At 32.6% G+C, this 25,811-nt stretch overlaps 1 protein-coding gene across 3 annotated transcripts in view; it reads right to left on the bottom strand.

Moving 5' to 3' along the window:
• The window catches only part of LOC148627014 (sister chromatid cohesion protein DCC1-like), a 44,936-nt gene that overhangs the window by 16,867 nt on the left and 2,258 nt on the right, over positions 1 to 25,811 (bottom strand). For 2 of the 3 annotated variants that reach the window (XR_015919466.1, XM_088565595.1), the window contains exons 2-9: positions 23,449 to 23,469; positions 21,359 to 21,523; positions 16,826 to 16,994; positions 15,158 to 15,292; positions 13,385 to 13,475; positions 12,435 to 12,573; positions 10,233 to 10,324; positions 8,586 to 8,665 (exon numbers count right to left, since the gene is read on the bottom strand). Coding sequence is in view for 2 of the 3 variants with exons in the window: in XM_088565595.1 (XP_088421721.1) it covers positions 8,586 to 8,665; positions 10,233 to 10,324; positions 12,435 to 12,573; positions 13,385 to 13,475; positions 15,158 to 15,292; positions 16,826 to 16,994; positions 21,359 to 21,523; positions 23,449 to 23,469 (892 nt within the window). In the remaining variant the exon portion in view is untranslated. The remainder of the gene's footprint in view (positions 1 to 8,585; positions 8,666 to 10,232; positions 10,325 to 12,434; positions 12,574 to 13,384; positions 13,476 to 15,157; positions 15,293 to 16,825; positions 16,995 to 21,358; positions 21,524 to 23,448; positions 23,470 to 25,811) is intronic. The other variant, XM_088565605.1, reaches the window with a different exon arrangement.

Below are 25,811 nucleotides of genomic sequence, written 5' to 3'. Positions count from 1 at the left end.
TAGACATCTGGAGGCGATATCATTTGATCAATAAAAAAATATTAAATCATTTCTACCTTTACAGAGACCTATCAACACTTGAAACTATTGAAGGCCAAATCACAATGGATTCTTCACTCAATGGAAAGTTTCTTTTTATTGATAATGGTTTACAAGATAATGGATAAAACTTAAAAAACATCACTGTTTGCCTCTCAAAGGCAAGAACTTAAACAAGGAATTATCCTTTCACTTTGGCCTGCTGGAGACTTTAGTGGAGCTTTTAAAGCTATAGAAAGACAGATTTTTTTTTTTTAATTTTCTGTTATCATTCATAGCCTTTAAAAAAATGTTGAAATTAGCAACTTAATACAAGTGTTCTAAACACAGCTGTTGCCACCATATTTATGGATCTACATCATAACAAAAATCCACAGAAAGCTAATTACCAAACTTGCTAACAATCCACTGAGCTGTTTCAGAGAAGAAGATTTTTAAAGAAATGTAATGAAAATAGTTATGGTGTATATGTCAAAGAGAAAATAATCCCACTGGGATGAAAATAACAGCAAAACATAAGGCCACACATTGGTCTTTAATAAACAATGAAGAAACCCTCAAACCACAGGGTAGACCACAGTTGGCCCTAAAACATCTCTATACACAGGTACAGTGAAGGAGGTGCCCTACCTAATTAACACAAACAAGAGGCTCCCAGGAGCCTGAATCGCTCACCTGGTTCAAGTTTGTCTTTCACGGACAATAAATTTAACCAGGAATTGTCCAATAGTTTTGACTCTAGAAGACTTTGGTAGGACTATCATAAGGATCATTTCAGTGATTGAAAGTTACTTTTTATCTATTATAGTTTTCAAGAAATAATAATAATAAAAAAAAAATGTCATTTTTCATCTTTCAAGGGCAATGACTCTGACAAGGAGTCGCCTGACAACTTTGATCCCTGACGACTTTTGAAGGCCTTATAATAATGGTCATTTCAGCAATTGAAATGAAAGCTTTGGAGATATATGCCAAAAACTACTGTGGACCCCTATGTTCTGTTTTTAGTAACAGCGGCCATGTTTATTGATGGATCTAAAATCCCCAGAATAGTTCTATGCAGGATACCCCAAGGAACATTCATAGCAAGTTTGAATCCAATTGGTCAAGTAGTGTCAGAGAAGAATAGTCTTGAAAAATTGTTAACGACGACAGACAACAACAACGGATGCCAACTGATAGCAATAGCTCACATGGCCTTAAGCCAGGCAAGCTAAAAAGGTGAAAATAAAACAAGACATAAAGGCCAGAAACCAGTTTGTTTGTCATATGACAGGCATGTATACTGGTTTCTAATAGCAATAGTAAATCTGAATGTATTGTAGCAGAAGGTTAAGCACCTCCATAAAACCAGCTTCAACCCATCTTTTCCATCAGAAAGACCCGTATTAAGTTCAGATCATTGCGGTCGTCTAACTTTCCAGTTTTTGCCTAGATATTGCCATTTGTTATACAGACTTTCCTTTTGACTACAGTGGATTCCACATTATCACATATCTGTTTATGGCATAGAAACTCAAAAAACGAAAACATTTACCATCTCATCCATGTAAAAATACCTCTTATTTGCATAACATCAGACCAAAAATTCAAAAATTCCTCTTAATTACATCAATATTTTTAAAAAATACTAAAAATAATCTAAATGGGTAAAATAACAATACATCACTGGTGAAATACCTCATTTTTCTAAATAACTTTTTTTTAACAACAATGTTTCCTCTTTCTTTTTGACTAGACACTACAACAGGAATCTAATTAGACATGATAATACATGTATTTCCTACTTAAACAATCGAAAATATTAGGTATTTTCCCTTGAAATGATCATTTCTGTAAATCGTAAATAGTCAATGTGATTAACAGGAATCCAGATTTTATTTGTTCATTAGTTTTCCACAAAATGTACCTCCAAACCTCTTTCAGAATTTTGAACTTCTTTACTCATAGCAGTCAAAGAGGGTTTCCAGTCCTACCATGACACTAGTTACTCCCGTAGTGGTATTAATTCAATGTGAATCCTTAAAAATTTTAAAGATCTTCTTGAAACCCTCAATTCAAGATCATTATCAAAATATAACAGTATTTACACCTATGATTTATCAACTCTTTATACTTCTATTCCCAAAACTCAGTTAAAATTCAGACTAAAAAGCATTATACATCATTGTTATTCCAAAAAAGACGGTACAATTAGATACAAATATGTAATTCTTGGTAGAGATTCCTCATACTTTGTAAAAAAACAAATCCAAATCATCATCCAAATACATCAAAGAAGATGTTTTCAAAATGCTGGAATTTTTTATCAAAAACATGTTTGTCCAGTGTGGTGGACGCATTTTTCAACAAATGGTTGGCATTCCAATGGGAACAAATTGTGCTCCTCTACTTGCTGACCTATTCCTTCATTCTTATGAGGCTAACTTTAAAGCAGATCTATACTTCCAACTGAATGACTTTTTGGGATTTCCTGATGCAAAACATGGACTATGTCATTAGTTGACTGATCTGAATGCCTTTAATCACTTAAAGAGTTTCCTGTACGGTTTCTAGAGGAGGGGTAGGGGTATCACCAAATGCACTTTGCTCATAGTTTTTCTAGTTTATACAGAAATGTTTGAAAGAAACTGACAAGGGATAAAGTAGTGACTGAACTTTAAAAAAAATGCATATAACATAAGGAATAAACGAACTATACTAGGTGCTAATTTCCTACCACTATTTCAATTTTAATTCCTATCCTATAAGCACCATAACTCTTTTATTAGAACCTATTAGTACATTTTTTTTTATTTGTTTATATCAAAGTCAGGATTTAAACAAAAAGAACACAAATTACAATGTACACTGACTATTAATTTTATAACAATCTATATAAATTTATCCAAAGTAAGTATAACAAAAAAACAAAAAACAAAAACAAAAATAAAAAAAACTGATATATCACACATACACACAATCAATTCACATATAATTTTTGAAATCTCAATAGTTTGATAGTATTGTTTGCCATTTACATTTTTATATGATCTATCAAAAATAATAAAATAAAACATATTCATTAGGAATATGGTAAAAAATTTCTGAAAAATGACATTGAGAGGGGCCCAAAATCTCTCATGATTCATAATTTTACCATTTTTAATTGCTATCTGATATTCTAAGGATTTATATTTCTCAATTTTGCACTGAACTCCAATAATGTTCGGTCAAGTTACATTTAATTTACATTTATAAATATACTTTTTTTGCAATGAAAAACAATAAATTTAGCAGAAGTGATTCCTTGGTATAACCAAGGAGAATGTTAACTTTATTACGAGTACAATTCACAAAAAATAAATCTTATTATGAAAGCATTTCCAGAACTGATGAGTCACTGTACAACTATAAAATAAATGTTCTACTGTTTCCTTATCAGTTTTATAGAAGATGCATAATTTGGATTCCTTAAGTTTTATTTTATACAAAAAACTATTTGTCGGAATAATTCTATGTAAAAATTTATTCTGAAAGTTGTATAGGTAGGAATCTTTACATGTCTTTTTTTTCACAATAACAAAATATTCAGACCAATTAACTATTTCAATATCTAAACATTCTTCCCATTTCAAAATTTTTTGTAAAGGTATATTTTCATTCTTATTAATTAAATAATTGTACACAAATTTAGGTTTGTGACATTCCATTAATTTCTCTACAAATTTGTCTGTAGCTAATACAATACTATTAAAGTCATATTGACTATTTTTTATTGTGTTTTTGATGGCTTTCGGAATATTTGCAAGTAGACTATAATATCGCAAAAAGTTGGCATATCCTAGATTTTGTTGCAATTGGGCAAAAGTGCAGAACTCCCTAGACTGCTTGTCAAAGATGTCATATAAGCGATGAACACCCTTTGACTTCCAAGCAGCATAAAATAACATATCTGATACTGGACAAAAGTTCAATATATCTAACGATAGTAAATCTTCCACATTATTATCATTGTAAGGCTTTACTCTCTGTAAACAGGCAAAATCATCACTTCAAAAATCATTTTTTTATTTTTGGAACAATGTCTTTTAACTTGTCTTTTTGCAGATAAATCAATCGTTCTCCTCCATAGGGTTTCAACAATTTTAAAATAATTTTCTGCCAACTACCCTCCATGTTGGAAAGAAATCGCTTTATCCAGCCAAGTTTCAAACATAAGGTGAATGACTCCAGTTGAATCATTCGTAGTCCTCCCTGGTTTATATCACCAATAAGAGTGCTACATTTTATTTTATCTGGTTTATTACTCCATATGAAGCTATAGAATATCAAATGTATCTCCCTTACACTGTTTTTTTAGATAATCAAGTTATTGATCAGGAACCAGAAATGTATTGGTTTTTGGATCTCCCAATTCCATCAAGGACATGGTAAATACTGCAAAAATCCCAGTCTGACTATTTTGGTATAGATTACTGTGATACAACTACATAAAGATTCATATACATATAAGTAAGTTGTATAGTTAAGTATTAAAGATGCTTGCTTTTAGGCTCCTTTTTACTCTTTTTCCAAACCAATATGAGTTCTTAACCAATATAACACTGGAAATAAATCAAAACTTCCTTTTATATTATAAAAAATTATAGTACCCATACACTTTTGCTCATGCCATTGTATGGAAGGTCCTATTCAGCCTTAATTCCTAAACAGTGTAGGCCAAAATCCCTAAATCAATTCCAGTCTGAAATTTGTGGTATACAACATTTCAGTTAAAATATCAGAGAGTCATAATCCACTTTATCTCACCAAAAATTAAACTGTGATGAAATTACATTACTATTTCAGCTGAACTATTTTTCAATTTTTTGTATATATTTACAGTATACAATCCTCCCACTGTCTTTCGCCCCTCATTTTATTGCCATCCTTGAATAATTCCATCAAAGTCATTTGAATCTTTTTCCTGCATTGAAATTCCCGTTAAACTGCCAAATCCGCATAATGCCATCTGCAGCATATTTTTAGAAGTCCAAAAGTCATGTTAATCCAACTTAAACACTTGATTACATAGCCTAATCATCTGTGATCTACATGTGTACTACCGGTACATGCATTACTTTTGATTGATAGCCTGACGGTCACTGATTTAACACTAATGATTGTCTGAACAGGATGACAAGTTTTTACAGATAAATCGCATACTTGTGATGATCTACAAAAACGTGAGTTATAAGTTATGCAAAGGGACACTAGCTCAGTATCATCAGCAACAGGAGCCCCGCAAATGACAATTATCAATTGGGACATTATTCAAATCTAATGTTTTTTGAAAATTAAGATAACTTTTTCATGACATTTAATGCATGTTTGATAAAAAGGAATAATATGATACTTTTGTACAGGTTATTCTGATTGGTCATAGAAAAAACACTTTCACTTAAGAAATAAGTCACAGTAACTCCATTTAGTCCTCGTTTTATTTGTATCGCATTGTATTACCCCATGAGATAGTGAGGGGTTAAATTACAACATAAATGGCCAGCCCATGGTAAAACAATGATTAAATGGAGTTTCTGTGATTTATTTCCATTCTAATAGGACAAGTTTCTTCATAGCGAGCGCTACGAGGCGGTGTGAGCTCTACGGTTATGTCATATACTTTCTTAATTTCCCTTATGGTTCCCCAATATACTAACGAAAAAAAAAGTCATGTCCCGGAAATAACAAAAACTGACTGTCCTTACAGAGAGAATTCATCATTTCCTTCAATCAAACAAATAAAAAAAAATAGGTTAAGACTACTTTTCAGTAAAAATAAGTTATCTTTTCTGATAGTTTTCAAGTTTTTTTCTATATTTTTTACTTACATGTATTTAAAGAAGTGAATGTTATGTTTATAAAAACTTTAAGTAACACGTGGATGTGTATATACGTGTATCTCCACTGTTCCACTGTAGCTGTTGTCAAGAACATAACCTTCCTTGGAAAAAAATACAACTCCGATTGTATTATCAAAATCGAAGCATAGGTTTTCTAAGACAGGAAAGGCAATCATTTTCTTGTTTTGAATTTGCTGTTGTCTGCATTTTGTTTACATCACACGATACGTGTAAAATATTCCCACCATCCGTGGAGAACTGTAATATTTCCTGTATCTGTAGATTGATCTGACAGGCCAAAACTGAAATGGATATTGCTAGAGATGCCCTTAAGGGATAAAAATGTACAGTATTGCGAAGTGCTATAAAGTTATTGACCATTTTGAGAGCGGAAAGGGGGTATGAGGTTGGAATTTTGGGAAAGAAATTGTTCAAGTTATTCATTTTTTGTTGTCCCTGGATTGCATTCTTTTGATTACCGCTATAACCTTGGTTCCCTTGATTACTCTTTAAAAAAACTCCCCCATTAATAAACAAGACAGATTTTCAAATAGAAATATTGATTTTGCTTGTTGCTTAAATATAAATAAAAATATTGCACTTGCAAAACAAAAATTTTCATCCGGGTTGACTCCCATCTATGTAATGTCCTTTATTATTTTTACGAGTCTCGCACTGATGGTATACATATGGCAAAGCTCATGGTGCTCGCTGATTTAGGCAATGAATACCCCATATTATTTTTGAATAGACACAGCTTATGTATTGCAAAAAATGTTAGTCATGTTTTTATCACTTTTTTTACCATGGCTGTGGTCTAAATAGCTTTGAAGCACGCCATATAATAATTGGTTTTTATCATTCCTCACTTTATTATCAAAACTGATATACTGCTATTCAAGCACTTGAAAAAAAGTGGCTGAATGTACTTCTTGTTAAACTAACAGAAAAATATTAAATATGTTATTGAGCTTTTGCAATAAAAGACAGCTATAGACAAAGTGCTATTCATATAATGACTCCAGTGTGTTACATGTATGTGGCGAGACTGTGACTCAACTTCACCTCCATTGTGTAGAATGGAGATATTAAAATCTATGCTGATAAACGTGTACTTAAAGTATGTAGTTAAATTCATAGAATGATTGCTTTTGCACCTTATCAACCCCTTTTCAAATTCTTATTCCAATACAGTTGGGACCGTTACCACAAAAATTAATACCAATCTTCCCTTTTTAATTTTGAAACATTGCTGTAACGTTTTATCAAGAACCACAAACTCATACCATATTCAAGTTCTTTCACAAAATCTAGTGACTGAAGATGACAAGAACACTGACAAAAATGGTGCCATACCATCATATGCCTAATTTTATGCTGTCATATAAAAACAAAACAAAAAATTTGGCCTATTAAAGGCACTTACTCTAAAAGGAGTGGACCTACATCAACCCAATGGAGACCCAAGTAGAGCTCCTATAAAGATTGTCACCTTAATTTTTCTCTTTCTCTCATAGTTTTTTTATATATATTTGAATAAATGGTTTGATCCGTGTATTCTATAGACAGACATGTTGGCTATGATTGTTGGCTTTTCAGTAAAATCCCTCTATGTGTAAATTTTCATAATCAACATTTGTTATAGATTCTATATTTCCTGGCATATAAGCTGTTTCTTTTCTTATCATGAGATAATAGGCATGTGTGCTGTATCTGTGTACTATTTATCGTGAAACAGCAGTCCAATCACACTTACTGTATTAATTATCACATTTTGTTGTAATTTGATAATAAGTTGATGACGTTGCTTTGTCTTGTTACCTCAAATTGTACTTTTGGTGAAAGTGTGCTAAAACACAAACTATTACTATCTAGACAAGTAGTTTTTAATTAGAAAGTCCTATACATAACATTAACATGATGCCTATTCAATACAATTTGGAGGATAAATTATTGAATGTTTTGTTTTATTTATTCTGATGATGTCATGAAAAGTAGTTTTTCCTAAAGTAAAAATAATTGAAATTATCACCAAGTTTGTAGCAAAAACGTATTATAATTCATGTTTTACATAATTTTTACAAAAAAAAAGGTAAATTTTAGATGAAGTTGTGTTACAAGTATAAAATTATTTTGCCAAGTACTTGCTTCAAAAACTAGCATTCAAAATTGTTTGCAAATCAAACTATTGAACAGATACAGTAATTGTAGTATAGCTCCCTCTGTATGACTGGGGTTATAATATAAAATTCATTATTGTGGCTACTGTCTACTTGTGTTCTAGGTAGCTTAATGATTTATTTTATAACGTAAATCATGCAATCTGGTGTCAATCTGGTACCCAACTAAAATTCCACGGAGCTTTGGATACCTATTGAGCCAGTTAAAGTCCTAGTATGAAGACTCTTCAGGATGGTGGAGTGTGACAGAACAGTCTATGTGAATGGTAGTAGATTGTGAGATTTAAAGTCAGTAAATCTACTCGTATGAAGGCTTACTTCTTTAGCCAGATACTTTCATCAAGAGGTCACTGGTTTAAATCTCCATGGCCAAGAAGTGTGTTTCATGTTCTCAGGTTACGAACTGGTTTCCTAATTTTACTCAAACTACATGTACACGTTATTAGAATTAATATTTCAGACTCAAATGCTTAGAGTCTACATGCCACAGAGTAAGTCTTACCTTTCCTCTAGAATGTTTCAATATTTGTTCAGCAAAGAATCTACAGACTTTGTCCTCACAAAGATAATAAAAATCTGTGTCTGAAATATTTTGAAATATCTATCTATTAATAGCAGCAATTTCAGAAACAAACAGGAAATTTGCTCAGATCTTAACCCGTAATAAAAATTGAATTGAAGAAAAGTGGTGAAAAAAATCATGAAGCCAGCACTCCACAGTATTGTAGAACTGCCTAATTTTGGTCTTATAATCTGATGCTTTGTAAGATTATTGCTTTAAAAAATTGTCCGGCATCTGTCAATTATATATCTAGAATAGCTCAAGCCAAAGCCTTCAGAATGCAGTAAAAATTTTCTGGAAAAAATTTACCCACAACAAATAGGGTTACCATTGAAACCATGCAAAAATAAGCTAAAATTTGCAAAAACGTTGATAAAATCAGGTTTAAAATTTGTCAAATTTCCTGCAAAATATCTTAAATTTTTACTTCATGCCCTGAAACTATCAACTTTTTCTTTGGAAAACCCCTTCCTCAAATGGGCATCGCCAGTTACTATTTCACTTTGTAATCCACTAATCAAATTTAGCATGGTAAAAAAATTGACTTACTTTCACTTTCACCATGAAGTCAAATTGTCATTGGAAAGAGCCCCTTCAACACTGGAAATACATGAAACACTGCAAAATACTTTTAAAAGTCCCTTTTTTCAGAAAATGTTTTATCTACAATAGAATCTTCATTTTTAATCACTATAGCAACCACCATTTTCCATTTATGTCATTTTTCATCCATAGCTAAAAATGCTAAACTAAACTAAATTGTGGAGTGCTGGCAAAAGATTTGGTTATCATACAACTTTTAACTAAATAATGATAAGGACTGCTGATAGAAATGTTATTATGTTCAGATTGATGAGAGAATAGACCCATTTAACTAGCGGTAGTATAACTAAGTCCACTAAAAAATCAAAGGGACTGCTGACAGAAATATCATAATATAAATTTTATAATTTAAATACTATGTTTTAGATTGAGGAGAGAATAGGCCCACTTAACAAGCGGTAGTATAACCAAGTCCACTACAGACTGAGAATAATAGGATAATTAATTGGAAAGAGTGAATAACCAAAATATGATCACGAGTGCCAAAGAATACCTAGATTTAAAGAGTTTAATCTTTATGCGTTCTTGGCATGAGTGATTATATTTTGATTATTCACGAAAACCAATTGATTATCCTATTTATTATATAGATTCCCTCCGTTATTCATTGCTTTTTTCAACAGAAATTAAAAATTTTGTGAAAATCAGATTGATATTCCTGTTGTGACTTTTTGGCGAGAGAAAGTCTGAGGGTGAAATTACAGAATTTATTTCAGTGTGAAACTGAACAATATATACCTTAAGCTCGATACAGCACATATATTTCCTACTACATGTATTTCAAGCGATTAGCAATGTTTGCATTAAGGCAAACCATTCAGATTGAAATGAAGTGCAAATAGTAAAGAATCAGCTAGTAAAATTTCTATTTAATTTTGAAAGCATTTTACATTTTTTTTGGACATATTTGGGAAATACATCAACCACAACACAAAATTGATTTTCTAAAATCATCAACTATAACAGGAGTAAGGGAGATAATACCTATTTCCATTCTGTCATCATCATCATCATCATTACCAGCTGTACGTTTGGCTTTATCTGCATAACTCTTCAGTACATGGTTTATAACTTCCCTACAACAATGTCATACTTTTATGATGAGAATCATTACATTACTTACTTAGTCCAAAAGAATGATGTGCGTTCAGGATTACACCTTTGAAAACAAAATGCGCCAAGAAGCCTGAATTGCTCATTTTAATTTTTTGTCTTTCAAGGGCAACAACTCCGACAAGGAGTTGTCCCACAATTTTCACTCAAAAATGACTTTGGTAGGATTTATCACAAGGATCATTTGATTGATTGAAAGTTTCTTTCTATCTATTTATTGAGTTTTCAAGATATTGGCTAAAAACTGCTTATAACATTTTTGCCTTTCAAGCGCAATTACTCTAACATCTAACAACTTTGATCCAATGCAGCATCCATGTTTTTTGACAGATTAAAAATCACCACATCAAATCAATGCAGAATAACTTAAGATACCATCAATCATCCAAGTATGTTCTGATTGGTCTGGTAATTTTAGAGTAGAAGAGTTTCGAAAAATATTAACGACGACGATGGATACCAAGTGGTGGCAATAGTTCACATGGGCTAAATGAGCTAAAAATAGGGTAGGTACATGTAGGTGTAATTTTTTTACATTGAGTCTATTAAAGAAACATTTTGACTTCAACAGTGCTTTCTAAAAAATGACCAAAATTAACTACTGGTACACTATTTTTAGCTGCAAAATAAGGTGGATGGGTAATAGTAAACATTCATTTTCATGACACAGTCAGTATAGTTAAGCTTTTTACCCTTTGACCTTAAAGATGCTGTTCCATGGAAACGCAAGTCACCTAATGGCAATTTCCTTTCCCGATTGACCAAATACTGATGAGTTAGTGGTGTTGCAAATTGAAATTGCATGCCATGTGTTATTCCCTGAATGAAATGTAGAAAATTATAAGTGAAACTAGAAACCCTGTTTGTCAAAGGAGCAGCTGCGTCATTTGTTAGTGGTGATCTTTTGTTTCATAAATCAAATGTGTCTGTAAGGCACTAATGATGCCCCCACTCACTAGATTTGCCAAATTAAGAACACGTTTATTTTTGTACGAAGACATGGTTTGCGGATTCAGAAATATACTGTTGGCTGATGCAGTAAATATTTGGTATGTTAGGCTAAGCACTGCAAAAATACTTGCGATGACAAATAAAGGACTGATGGACGAACTGACAGACACATAAAAAATGTTAATACCCCCAATAACAAATCCCTAACTTTGTTGCTTGGGGTATATTTCTGACAAAAATTACAAATTATCATCCAGTTCCATAATATTCCAAAGTCCAACTACCACCCAGTTCAGTAATATTCCACAAAAATCAAGATCCTATGACCTTGCACACGATCATTATGTGTAGAAACATCCTGTAAAAAATATTTTAGATGTAGTTCAAAAACTACGAGAGGAGATGGCTGGACAAGCCATATAGCTCCATTTCTTATGAAAATGACTAATTTCCGTAATATTTCATGAAAATCAAAATCCTTCGACTCTACACACCTTCATCATGTGTATAAATAACACATCCTGTAAAATATTTTAGATGTAGTTCAAAGTCTGTACGAGGAGATTTGGCTGACAAGCCATGATCCATATATTTCTGAGTAAAATAAATAAATCTAACACCAATTTCTGTAATATTTCAAGAAAATCAAAATCCTTTGATCCTGCACACCTTCATCGTGTTGAAATATCCTGTATAATATTTTAGATGTCGTTCAAAAACTGTATAGGGATAATGTGTAATTCGAACGGACGGACAGGGTAAATTAATATGCCCCCCCCCCCCCGGACTGTTTGTCATGGGGGCATAAAAAACAAATTTTACTGCTTTGCTATCTTGTTTAATTCGGCCTTACTTATGTCTCCTAAACTCTTTTTAGCCTATTAAAATTTGGCTCCTGTGGTAATTATAGTTAAACCAACAGTATAAGAATAATGCCAATGATTAATACACAAAGAATTTACATGTGCAATGTAACTATTGTAATTTATTGACAGAAAAAATAGTTTAAATATACATTTTTAAAAAGTACTGTAAAAATACTTTAACAGACAACTTTTTTCTTCAAGTATTCAATACTCAACTTGAGTAAAATATATTTTCAAACTTTAAAACACTTCTTACTTAGGAAACAGTTCAGCCAATGTCTGTATACACTCCTCATAGGGAATACCAGCCTTAAACCAGTCATTCTCGTCACATAGTTGTATGATATGACTAAGGACCAAAGACAAAAATTGGAAATCTAATATCCGCCAGTACCCTAAAAAGTATACGTTATAAAATTTGAGAACATGCACTTTATATATCTTCAATATTTAAACAAAATCTTTAATACTATTTTGCAACTTAAATAATCAATATTATACAATATGAAACCAGTCTTCAATTTTGTACATCCATCAATGAAATCTATAAAACTAATTCTACAGTAAAAACCACCCAATATTTTCCATGTACTCCAGTATATAAATTGTCATGAACAATTTATGAAGGAGTCCCCAGATAAATTTAGCATGGCACTGCACCAAGCTGCCCTCATCATAAAGTTTACCATGTACCCCCAGTTGGCCAAACCCAGCTTTCAATTTTAGATAAATTATATTATTTCTTACCTGATTAGCAACGAAATATATAATCCTGTGGGGTTAGCAAACCATTTTTTTTTTACACTTTTTTAATGTCACACTAGGGTGAAGGGTATTTAATGCAGATTTTATCAAATAAATTACCCCCATGTTTAGTACAGGTGACCCAAAACAACATATTGTAAAGGTTTAGTACCCTCTAATTACATGAAGTACTATGCCTCCACAAATTTCTGGGGGAAAACATAAATTCATATATGAAGTTGTTTGTTACCTAACGTTGTCAGCATTGACTCTTTAAAGTATTTGAAGAAAATGATCTAGATATTGCATGCTATGGCTTACTAAGAATTCTTCTTGAGGTACAAGTCAACAAGCAAAGACAATAAATACCTCCTCCAATACAAATCTGTTACATAAAAGTGGACAAGATGTTATAAAAATATATTCCTTAAAGTATACTTTATTTCCATTTATCAGAATTACCTTCAATTTGACAAGCTTGTAACTTCTTTAAAGCATTCCGTATTTCTGTACTACTGGCTTGTACAACATTCAACAGATCTTCATATGTATACTAATAAAAAACATATACATGTAGAACAACACTCACTCATGTCAGCATATCTTAGTTTTCATTACATGTATTAGTAGTTTACTGAAAAGGGAATACCAACCATTCAGACAGGTTACATTTGCATTTTCATTATCTTTGGAATATATTAATTACAGTAAGATGTTTTGTCAGTGAATGCTCAAGCTTTCAGATTAATGTTGCATTCTCAAATTCCCACTTCCCCTTCAAGTTCTCAGCAGATGACTGATTTAAATTTCATATTGTAATGTCACCATAAAACTCCTGTAGTGATGAGTCTTCAATTTTGTAGCACATAACTCTGTTCCAAAAGCCCAATTGTAAGAAGTCTAGCACGGTGCAAAAATCTGCATAGTTATGGACAGCAGATTACCATTTAAAGAATAAACTGTTCTACCTACATGTAAAATTAAGTAGTTCTTGATAACAAAATTTGCATTTTTTGACGCAAGAAAATTTATTGTCACAATGAAAAATACCCTAAATGTTGCAAGTGATAACCCCCCAAAAAACTGACTCCATGAAGTATTTCAGTACAATCTGTATATGGATTTTACTTTTCAGCCCTGATTGAAAGTCCTGTTCAACCCAAACCATTAAATACATATTGACAAATCAAAAACTTCATGGACAATAGCAATCTTAGAATGCCATATAGTGTTTGAATCAGTCCATTGTTACAACAATGAAAAGTTGAGATCAAACTGAAGAAACTGAAACTGGAAAAAGGTTGAATATTTAAGAAATAAATCCTATTAGAATCAAAATAAATCATGAAAACTCTATTTTATCATTGTTTTACTTCAAACTGACCATTTATTCCACATTTTACCCTGCGCTATCACTTAGGGAAAAATAATGCTGCAAAAATGGCCAGTCCATGCTAAAACAATGATAAAATAGAGTTTCCACGATTTATTTTGATTCTAATAGGACAATAACGGTACTTTTTCACATTTATGTGACCTATTACAGTAACCTTACACCCACATTTGTCCATATTTGGCTGGACACTTTATGCTATGTCAGTTGAAATGGTTCTAGTGAAACTTTGCTTTGTATTTTTTTTATAATGAAGGAAAGGGCAAATTAAGTAGAAGAATGTTAGATATAGCAGTAGTTGTCTGCATTATAAGGTCACAGTGTTCAAACATAGACAGGTACAATGTTTCATTCATTGACGATTGTTATTGTTTTGTTTCATACATGATGGCGCATGTGGCACATGGTGATGGCTACCGAGTATGCGTGCAATTGATTTTAATTGAATATAACTTATTTCTTAAACATAACATTTAATATCTTTATTAAATATGAATTTCATGTTCATTCAAGCTACTGAAATGAATGAAAACAGCTGATACACATCGGAATGTTACGAGTGTTTGTTTACGATTGAGGTGGACAGTAATTTACACACATACAAGTCACGCCCAGTAAGTTGCGTGCTGCTCATATAGCAATCAAAAATCGGCCACAGTTGTGGACTCAAAGCCTGTTAAGAATGTCATATTAGAATTTCCTATAGACTGTTTCGTAACTTCAGGCTAAATTTGTTGAAGAATTCTATAGTGTTTACCATGAAAATGAACAGTAGCATTATAATATCCTGGGTACAATTTGTTAGCAAGAGAATAATATAAGTTTTATTTAAGAGGTCTCACCTTTTGCCCTTGATGTTCCTCATCCTCCTCACACTCCTTCCCACTGTACATATTCTCCTCTAATAATTTTCTTAATTTCTTCAGTCTTGGCTTTATATGTCTCAGCTCATAGTAATTATGTATTGTCGAAGTCACCTAAATTTATGATGAATGATCAAGTACAGGGATAAATATATTAATCTTAACACTTAGTTTAAGGGATCAATAAAGCTTATACATTATACATATACTTTGTTATAGCCATGAAGGGATGCTCTGGAAAAGTAGGAACTCAAGAAAAAATTTTTGACACTAACTGTTTGGTCCTGGCATAGCTAATTCCTTCATTTAGCATCTGTTATTTTGGTATCAGATATAACTTCAATGTAAATAAAAGAACAGCGTTCCAATGTCCCCTGCATAAAAAAAGGTGGTTAAATTCACTGAAAGTTTTTAAGTCAAAGGGCTGTAACTTCTGTAAAAATCATTAAACTATAACCTAAGTCGAACTTAATCTGTAACTTCTCATAGTAAGACTACATACAAAAGATAAAATCAATTGGTGAAAGCTTTACACAAGTGTGGAAAACTGTAAATTCAATGAAATGTTGTAAGTCCAAGGACCATAACTTCTATAAAATTAATCAACTGTACCTTCATAATAAGGCTACATACCAAAAACAAACTTACTTGGTAGGAGCATTGCAAAACAAGAGGCTCCCAGGAGCCTGAATCGCTCACCTGATTAAATTCTTGCCTTTCAAGGGCAATAACTAACAAGAAGTTGTCTGACAATTTTGACTCCATGAAGCCTTTGGTAGGACTTATCATGAGGATCATTTCATCAATCGAAAGTTTCATTCTATATACAGTCAAATATCGGTAGCTCGAACTCCAAGGGACCATTGGAATGTGTATTATAGTTTTCAAGATATTGAGTCAAAACTGCAAAAAACGTAATTTTTTGCCTTTTAAGGGCAATAACTTATATGGAGTTGTCTGACAACTGGACTTTTGTAGGCCTTATAATAAAAATAATTTCAGCAATTGAAAGTTTCATTCTACCTATCATAGTTTTCAAGATATAGGCTGAAGACTATATATAAAAAAGTCATTTTTCACTTCTCAAGGGCAATAACCCTTACATGGAGTCATCTGACAACTTTGATTTTGTATCGCGCTAGAACTCTAACAAATAGGCTTCTGAAACAGGGTTATGTTGCTACAAGATTGAAGTCATCACTACAGAAGTTTTATGGTCGTCATCATGAACTCATGGATCGTTAAAATCTGCTGTCAGACTTCTATGTTCTATTTTTAGTAATGGCAGCCATGTTTTTAACTGATCAAAAATCCAAACAGTCATTTTGTGTGCATGATACTCTAAGGAACAGTTATTTTAAGTTTCATGCAAATCTAGTACCTAGAATTCAGTAGTTTCAAAGGAGATGATGTTTGAAGAAATTGTTGATGACGACGACGACGACAACAACCACGACGACGGACGCCAAGTGATGGCAACAGCTCACATGGCCTACAACCAGGTGAGCTAAAAAAGTGAGGACAACATGGACGGACAGACGCCTGGCATTTCCATGTCCCTGCGAAACTAAATAAGTAGTTACACATGTACATATTGTACAAATTGATTTCCAAGCTTTCCTATAAGACTACATACAAAACATGTACCTCACGGATACTTAACTCCTGTCCCATACTTTCACTGACTAAATCCTTCCCTGTCTGTAACTGAGGTATAATTAACATAGAATTGGAAATCTCAGCTTCTTTTATATCATATGTCATGTCCTTGGTACATAGAACAGCCATTTCATCTTTAGCACCCCTAATTACCAACCTTTAAACAAACAATATCTTTACTACACTGTTACAATGTAGATATTGGCACTATAAAAACATCTATGAATATTGTTTTAATCATGTCTCTGCAGCCATGAGTTATTCAAATAGTTAAAACATCATAACAACTAATAAAGTTAAGATTTACAATGTAAGATAAGTATTGTTACACTTCAAAGGTTGCAGGGTTCAAATCTAATTTCAAGAGTAAGTTATATGTCCAGGACTTTTTTGCATCCTCTATAAGAAAGTGAAAGGTCTTCCATTTTTCTACCTATGACAGACAGTCCATAACAGACAGGTGCATGTGACTGCCACTGTAATGGGTAAAATAGCCAATCCCAACACACAATGCAAAGTAGTCCAGTAAAGTTCATAGGATCAATGAATTAATTGATCTAACTTATTGTACACAGGTCCACATCTTTATATGACAAAGTATGTTAATCTATTCAAATTATGCATTTACTTAAGAATTAATTACTATGTTACAGTAGAATTTTCGGGATGATTACTGTTCATCCCATGTGGTTAATTGGCATCCAGTAATATGACACATATCTTATGAAAATTACTCAATGACATTTAATGTAATCTACACTTTTGGCTGTTAAACAGAAGAAATCTGTTCTGAACTTCTTACACTTATCACCTGCTGAAGAGCTAGAATTTCATCCACTTGTGTGAAGAATTATTTTTCTTTTCACTGCTGCAATCCACTGATAAACAGACTTGTGGCAGAAATCCCAGATCTTTAAAAGAGACTAGTGTGAGAACCTATTAGTCTTCAATAAGAGAAAACGCAAATACATGAATAGGTAAATGATAATTCAAAGGTCCTACATCAGGAATTAAGGGTCCCAGAACTTCTGAACCAGTGATAATTTGAATCCCTGGGTTGACTATTGTTAGCTTGCTGCTGGTTTCAAGTTTGGGAGGTTCAGAGATTGTCAAATGATTGATGGTTTAAAGGAAAGGACCATGTTATAGTGCAAGTCATACACTGTAAATATTTAAACAAAATTGTTAAATGTTCATGAACATTAAATTTAAAAAAGATAGTTTCCTTTTAACAAATTAATCACTATTCATAATAAGGGAATTTGAATTTCCCATGCTTGTGGGGGCCACCATGATGGTTTGAGGTGTGACGTCACAAAATCAGTCTGTAATGTGTAAGTAAATAGGTAATAGATTATAATGTCGGAAGAAAGAACAAATTTGGGACTTTCTCCCATAATTTCAATCCAAAATATACAGAAAAAAATATTGAGGCACAATGTGTAAGCAAATGTCAGACAACATTGACAAACTGCAGAATTTGCTGCTAGAAAGCTAGTATGTCTGAGGAAAATCCAATGAGTATTCGTGTTGACGGTCAAAAATCTTTTTGAATAGATCTCTTTGTGATCAGAAAAACAGGATCCTACAAATATTTATGGAATATTCTTTGTTTCAACAAACCATATATATGTGCAGTACTTGAATCAGTACCAAACCGATTAAGTGACATCATGAGCTAATAGGAAGGTATTGGTAAAAATCAAAAAAGTCTGTATGATCTTCCTTCAGATGTAAGAGTTCTGCAAGATGCCTATCCACACATATTTAAAAGATTTCAAATTTTGCAAGCCTTTTTTTACAAAAACGCATTCTGCAATAAAGGTTACTTATTTTTGCTTACATGTACACGAGTATGATTTATCATAAGAGCCCAACTTAATGCAAAGGTAGCCTTGCCCATTAACCAGTAATATTATTTTAGTAACTGTTGCACTTGCAAGGGTTCAAATTAGTGGTCCAAGGTCCAGAATCCTCAATTTCTGACTTACGACTATTGAAATTTCATTTACCTACAAGTACATGTAGATCCTACTTTACTGAGGACTTTAGGCTTTCCTCAAGTGGGCCGATGATTTGAAATCTGAAAAAGTTCTGAACTTTCCACTCTTGAAATTTAAATTTAGAACTCTAAAACTTGCTGTTTTGATTATTTTTTTTTTAATCCCTACTTCAGTGCCTCATTCAGTTGTTAAATCAGAATTCTGTTGTCCTGGTCTTTGTCAGATGGTCATATCATTTACCCGACGTATATCCAAGACCCACATCCATGTCCAGTTCCACAAAGGTGTCCGATTTTACAAAAAGGGCTAATCATATTGTGACTACATCAATTCAAGTCTCAGAAATAGCAAAAGATCTTACATACTATTATGTATTACATAGTCAATTTCACGCATGAATCAATTTTGATCGCAGAAGCATGCCCAATTTAGAAATATCTTACAGTGTCCATGATTCAGTGATTTTCCAACCCTTAGGTCCAAATTTCGGCCCCATTCCCAATGAGAAAAAGGCTCTAAAAATCCCAATCGTTGGTTTTAAAATTCCCAATTGCCAATAGACGTCCAGTCGCCTGGAGATCACGATCGTGTTGTTTTTTTCTTCCGTATCATACTTTGTTTATTTACATTTGGATCGTCTTTTGGGGTGTTTAGTTAGTTTTCCTTATACTATCAATACCTTGATGACTGCATTGCAATCTATTCGATTCTATGTTATTGTTGTGCTTGAAGGGAACTAAAAACAGTAAAACAGACAAGCCGAAAAATTACCCATATAATACGTCAATAGAATATTTCTGACTAGGCAATTCAATTGCTGGTGCGGCGATGGCTCATAATTCCTAGTTCTTTTAAAAAAAAACTGAGCTCAGCTGATACTGCTAAATGTCGGAAATTAGATTCATTTGGCAAAAAAAAAATAAACATGGAAGAAAACTTATATTTCAATATACTATTAAATGATTCAAATGACAAATGTTTTATTGGTGTTTGAAACTGATGAAAAAGGAAAATATGCATTCTTAAAATGAATTTTTGATGAGAGATGTACATGTTCAAACTTTTCTTCAGTCTCTGTAGTATCCAAGTTATCTCCCAAAGGAGATCTGCACTCTTAAATACTGAGGGAACTGTAGTGTTTCTCATTTATATATCATTTCCCAAATTAGCAATTTTACATGCTTTTTTTCCCAATATCATGGGCCCTGGACCCCTTCCCAAAAACTGTAGGAAAATCACTGTGATTAATTATGAATTTTTTGGAGCTTGGAGATATTGTATCATTAGTATCTTCACCATGCTCGGGATTGACCAGTATAATACACGGTTTATATTCATCTTTTTTGAGTCCTGAAATGTGTCCCAAGGTATTAAACTAAAAAAAAAACATATTTTAAATTGTTAAAACCAATATCTATTAATTGCAAATTACAGCACCTACTGATGTAATGTACATAAAGAATCATAGGAACATACACCCCAGACCAACTTAAAGATTTAAAGAGCAGTAAATACTAAGATTAGAATATTAAAAAAAAAGGCAACAGAAATGATATCCATTATACATGTACCATTAAATATAATAATTTCCAGTTGAGTTGTTCAAAATGGACAAAGATATGGTACATTGTATTTCTTAGTTGTTCAAAGTTGACAATAATTCATTTCATGCTCACATGTTCAATTTATTAAATTTCACTTTTTTGTTTTAAATTGGCATCAACTGACTACTAAATTTATGGTGCAAATAAGTTCAGTAAGGCAAGTGGCACAAATGTAACAGTGGTGCAAACAGATATCTCATAGCCACAGCTTCAGAGTTTATACTCCCAAGTTTTTCCTCAAAGCACTTGCATATTCAACTCAACAACCTGCAGCACTAATATACATTTGGATAGCACTGAATGCTAAATCCATAATTAGTAATTAAGCACTGAATGCTAAATCCACAATTAGTAATTAAGTGCTGAATTATTATGTTTCTTGTTATTGGTTGGTTTACACATGGCATTGCTAAATGTTATCTAATCGTCAGGAACACCACTGTCCCTCCTGCTTGAATATCAGACAGTGTTTATTTGTATCTTATATTCCCTCCTGCCTGAATATCAGACAGTGTTTTTTTTGTGTCTTATGTTCCCTCCTGCCTGAATATCAGACAGTGTTTTTTTTGTGTCTTATGTTCCCTCCTGCTTGAATATCAGACAGCGTTTATTTGTATCTTATTTATTACAATAATGAAGTCTACATGTACATGTATGTTTGTGGAAACAATTAGTTTGTGAATATGTGACGTACAATCGGACAAGTTTGTGAACTCGAACATGTTTTTGGGACAGGACAAATTTGTGAGTCCTATAAATGTATATGTACATGTGTATACAGCTCATACAATGTACAAAAATGTACATAAACATGTATAAACTGTATGCACCTTGTACTTCAACACTCACTAATAAAGCCCTGTAGATGTACAAGAACAGTTTCAAGGCTTGGCTTTTTTTTCAATAAGACTTACTCATCTCCAACTTTAATTGTATCCAGTATACAGTTGTCAACTTCCATCAACTTGATAGCATCATTATCAAGTTTCTCAGAGAAATAAATACTTTGTATTGATGGCTTTACTTCAGACTTATCTAGCTTGGCAAATTCCATAACCAAGTTGATGTCTTCCAAAGACCTACAATAGAGATAATAAATTAATGTACAATTCAAATTTATATTGACAAGGTATTTCTTTAATACATGTACATTTTTATACAGCATGTGGCATTTATTCTGAATAAATTATTCACTAAACTTCTGTTTCAAAGATTTTAATTATTATACTACTATTTAAGCTACATGTTTAGACAGGCTATGAGCTTATCTTTGTTCCAAATAAAACAGCTGAAGTTCAGTGTACATATGTACATGCATGGACAAAATGTCCTTAAAGAACATTGTATCTACACAATTGTTAAGGGAAACTATATCAAATTAAAAAAAAAAACTTTATAAATATAGTATGAATACAAAATTAAACCAGAAATCAAACTACATTGTATAAATATATGCCCCGTGCAGGTCCGGGTGTTAAAAGAATAGACCTGCAGCAGTGCTAAGCTTGTCGTAAAAGGCGACTAAATAGTGCTCAGAAACCTAGCCGGGGGCTAGGCGCTCTGCCCACAGAGCAACTGGGATGTGTGCCCCAGGTGGTGGAATGGGGTACCCCTGGCATGTTACATGCTGGGGTTGTCAGGCTATAATACGTTTCCTCGCATGTTAAAGAACCCTGCTGTGGTATTTGATAGGAGTAGGAACCTTTGTGCTCTGCCACAGGAGGCTAAATTGCCTTATCCTGCCCATCCCTCCCTTTTTCTAGTGGCAATCAAAATTTGTCGTCCCTATTATCCTTGTGTCCCATCCTTTTTTTCATTTCATCATCATTTCATGTTCATTTTATCATTCTATTCTTGTTCATCATCTGAATATAGCTGAAATATTGCTGATCGGATGTTAAACCCCAACAAACAAACAACAAACAAAAAATGTATAAGTACATTGTCTTAGTGTACATTTACATTTACAACTGTAATCTATCTTAAAGCACATTGTACTGTATGATCATTCTACCAAAGCCTGCACCCAACCTATACACAATACGTGTACATGTATTTGGAGGGGTAATAGCTCATTTACAGATTTGGTGGTCACAAATTTGGTTTACAGGCCAATATTAGCATCAGAGTCACTTGTCAAACGATATTTGTGACCATTTCATCCTAAGCGACCCTTTCAAATCTACAAGTACACATGACTACACTACAAAGTACAGTTACATGAAAAGCTTTAAATTCTACAATGAAATGTACACATTCACTGTGTGCACTCTTGTACAAGTACATGTACATGTATGTGATGTTATTTAGAAAAATGTTACATTCAAATTTTTATTCAACTACCTGTACATGTACATTGACATGAACACACTACTGTTAAGCTACATTTTATGTACATGGCAGTACTTCTGTAAATAATCATGTACATGTACATTGTACATTGTTATTTACAGAATCATTGTACAAAATTAGTCAATGGTAAACTTTTAATGTACATGTCATTTTGGTTCAATTTTCTGTTCTTACTGGATCAAATGAAGTTTTACTGGTCATTGTACATTGTACTATAAACTAACAAATTCAGAAAAATGCCCCAGATCTTCCATAAAAGTACATGGGAATGAAAAACAGTCCAACCAGTTTTGTATAAAATGAACGAGAAATTTGGAAACTTATGCATGTACATGTACATGTATTCAAAAGTGAGAATTAATGTACATTTGTACATGTATAGCAGAAATGTTTTTTATGGTATACATGTATGTACATGTACATGTATTAGTCTTCTGGATGAACTAAAGGTTTCTTACCACTGATTATCTAAATGCATTTGTACAAAATCAATGAATAACTGTTTTAACATATTCTTTTCAGGGTATACATGTACATGCAAAGATTTTACATGTAAGTATAAGCACTAGCTACAGTACATTGTAAAATATAAAAATGAAAGCATGCGACATAAAAATATATAAATATGCATATACATTCTAAATACTGGTACCTTCTGTTGGTGAGATAATCACTGCAATGATAACAAACACAACTACATTGTACATGAAACATGTTAAGAAACCTTACAGAAACTACAAATAATACATGTAAATTATATAGTGTTTGAAAAAGACAGAATCTACAATAAAGAAAGGATAGAGGAACAAGGTCATGTACATGTAAATTATATAGTGTTTGAAAAAGACAAAATCTACAATAAAGAAACAATAGAGGAACAAGGTCAAGTACATGTAAATTTTTGTATGTGTATAAATGTACATGTAAAGGTCACATATATTCCAGTTGTACATGTGTGAGTAAAACTGTATGCAAGAATTAAAAAATAATTCTACCATGGTATACAAAATGTGGTCAAGCCAGGACATTCAATAAGTTTTAAGTTAACACAGGGTTTAAGAAAAGTAGAGGTGGCTACAGATCAGTGCCTAAGGTACACATATTTTTGGGTGGGATATGGGGAGGTTCCCCCCCTGAAAATTTAGAAATTCTAGATGCAAAATCCAGCATTTTGGTGAGTTCTGAGAGTATTTCAGGTACTTCTGGTGAGTTGATTTGAAGGGGGTATTTATTTAACTGCTTTTTTTCAAATTTTTTTTCAGTGTTGTAAAAGATAGTAATTTTTCCAAATGTATTTTGGATTCCTTTTTCTTGACTATACTCGGCGTCACATAAATAACATACTGTTAAAATTTGAATAAAAATATTTTCTACGACTTTATTGACACCTACCGTCGTTTAAATTGTCTGAAATGACTTGCTCATTCGTTTAGCCAAACGGCTTCTCCCTGAACATGTCGCTTTTAGCTTAAATCATGCGTAACAAATCCTCACGGGAAAATCCCATACTAATATCCGCCATGTTGGTTTCTACGGGACGATTTGTTTACAAACGAAGTTCGTAAGTTCCCGTCGAACTCCAGTGACAATCGTCTGCTTGATTAACTTCTCGGTATTGTACGTTGTTCGCGTAAAATAAATCCGAGATATCCAAAATAACGCCGAAATGCATTCTGGGTTCTTCGGTTTTTGGACAAACCATTTAAACGTAAACAACATCTCCTAGCAACCCGATCACTGTAAACATGGCCGACTTTTTACAATGTAAATATTGGCACCTAGAATTAAAATCTGACCGGAATTTAACGATTCAATGTTTAGGGAGAAGCCGTTTGGCTAAACGAATGAGCAAGTCATTTAAGACAATTTAAACGACAGTAGGTCTCAATAAAGTCGTAGAAAATATTTTTATTCAAATTTTAACAGTATGTTATTTATGTGACGCCGAGTATAGTCTTTTTATTACTGAATTAAATTTGATAGCTTTCATAATAAATATAAATTACAACATAATTTTTAAAAGCCATCATCCATTCAGGCATCACTATAAGTGAACAACCATTTGAAATTTTTCCTCCTCAAAACTTAACATCACTTTTAGTTCAGTGTCCTAAGATTTTCAATTCACTTTGCTTAGCTCCATTATGATACCTCTTTGCTTATATCCACTTCAATCCTGATCACCCAAAAGCTGGACAGAGTATCGATTTTTTGCTAAGCAATGTGTAAATCATAACACTGATCAATGTCAACAACAAAACATTATTGCATAACAAAAAACTTTGTTTTGGATTAGTATGAAACAAAAATGACTTTTTGGGGCACAAATTGTCAACAAAAACTATTTTGCAATATTTTTTTCATATTTTTTTTTTTGGCTACCAGAGTTTGAATCCATGATTTCCCATTTTCCAAACATCCACATTTTTCCAGTTGCCAGCTCTTAATGAAACCAGTGTAGTCAAACTGTGCATATACAATGTACATTTGAACATGTATATATACATGTATGTGTGTAACTGAAGACACACTGTATTTTCATTATCTCCTGAAAGACAAGGGAGCATATTATACAGTTAAAGGTCGGGGGAGACTCTGTGTATGTACATGTACATGTTGCATATAAAATGTGCATTGTATCTTTCAAAGCTAAATGTACATGAACACTGATTCTGCATCCCAGTTAATAAAGCCACATCAAATTGAGTTATAAATTCCAATACAAAATATGAATTATTTAATCTAAATGAAACATTTTACAGAAACAAAATTGGCTATAAAATAACAGTTATAAAGTTTTGAAAATTTGGATTCTAATCATGAAATTGTTAATTGTTTATTAAGTTGTTTACATGTATTTCCCAACCAATTTGACACTTTATGATATGCAAATTAGTGAATATGACATCACTATTGAGATTTACAACTCTCCTATTCTTAAAATAAAAAGTGAGCTACAAAAAATGTACACACACTGATATTTTGGACCAAAAACCCAGAACATTCATCAGTTGG

This window comes from Perna viridis, chromosome 1 (genome assembly GCF_037379345.1).
Source record: "Perna viridis isolate PV_CMFRI_1.1 ecotype Kerala chromosome 1, ASM3737934v1, whole genome shotgun sequence".
Taxonomy (NCBI): domain Eukaryota; kingdom Metazoa; phylum Mollusca; class Bivalvia; order Mytilida; family Mytilidae; genus Perna; species Perna viridis.
The sequence above is the reverse complement of the archived record's forward strand: the minus strand, read 5'-3'. Positions and strand labels throughout refer to the sequence as shown.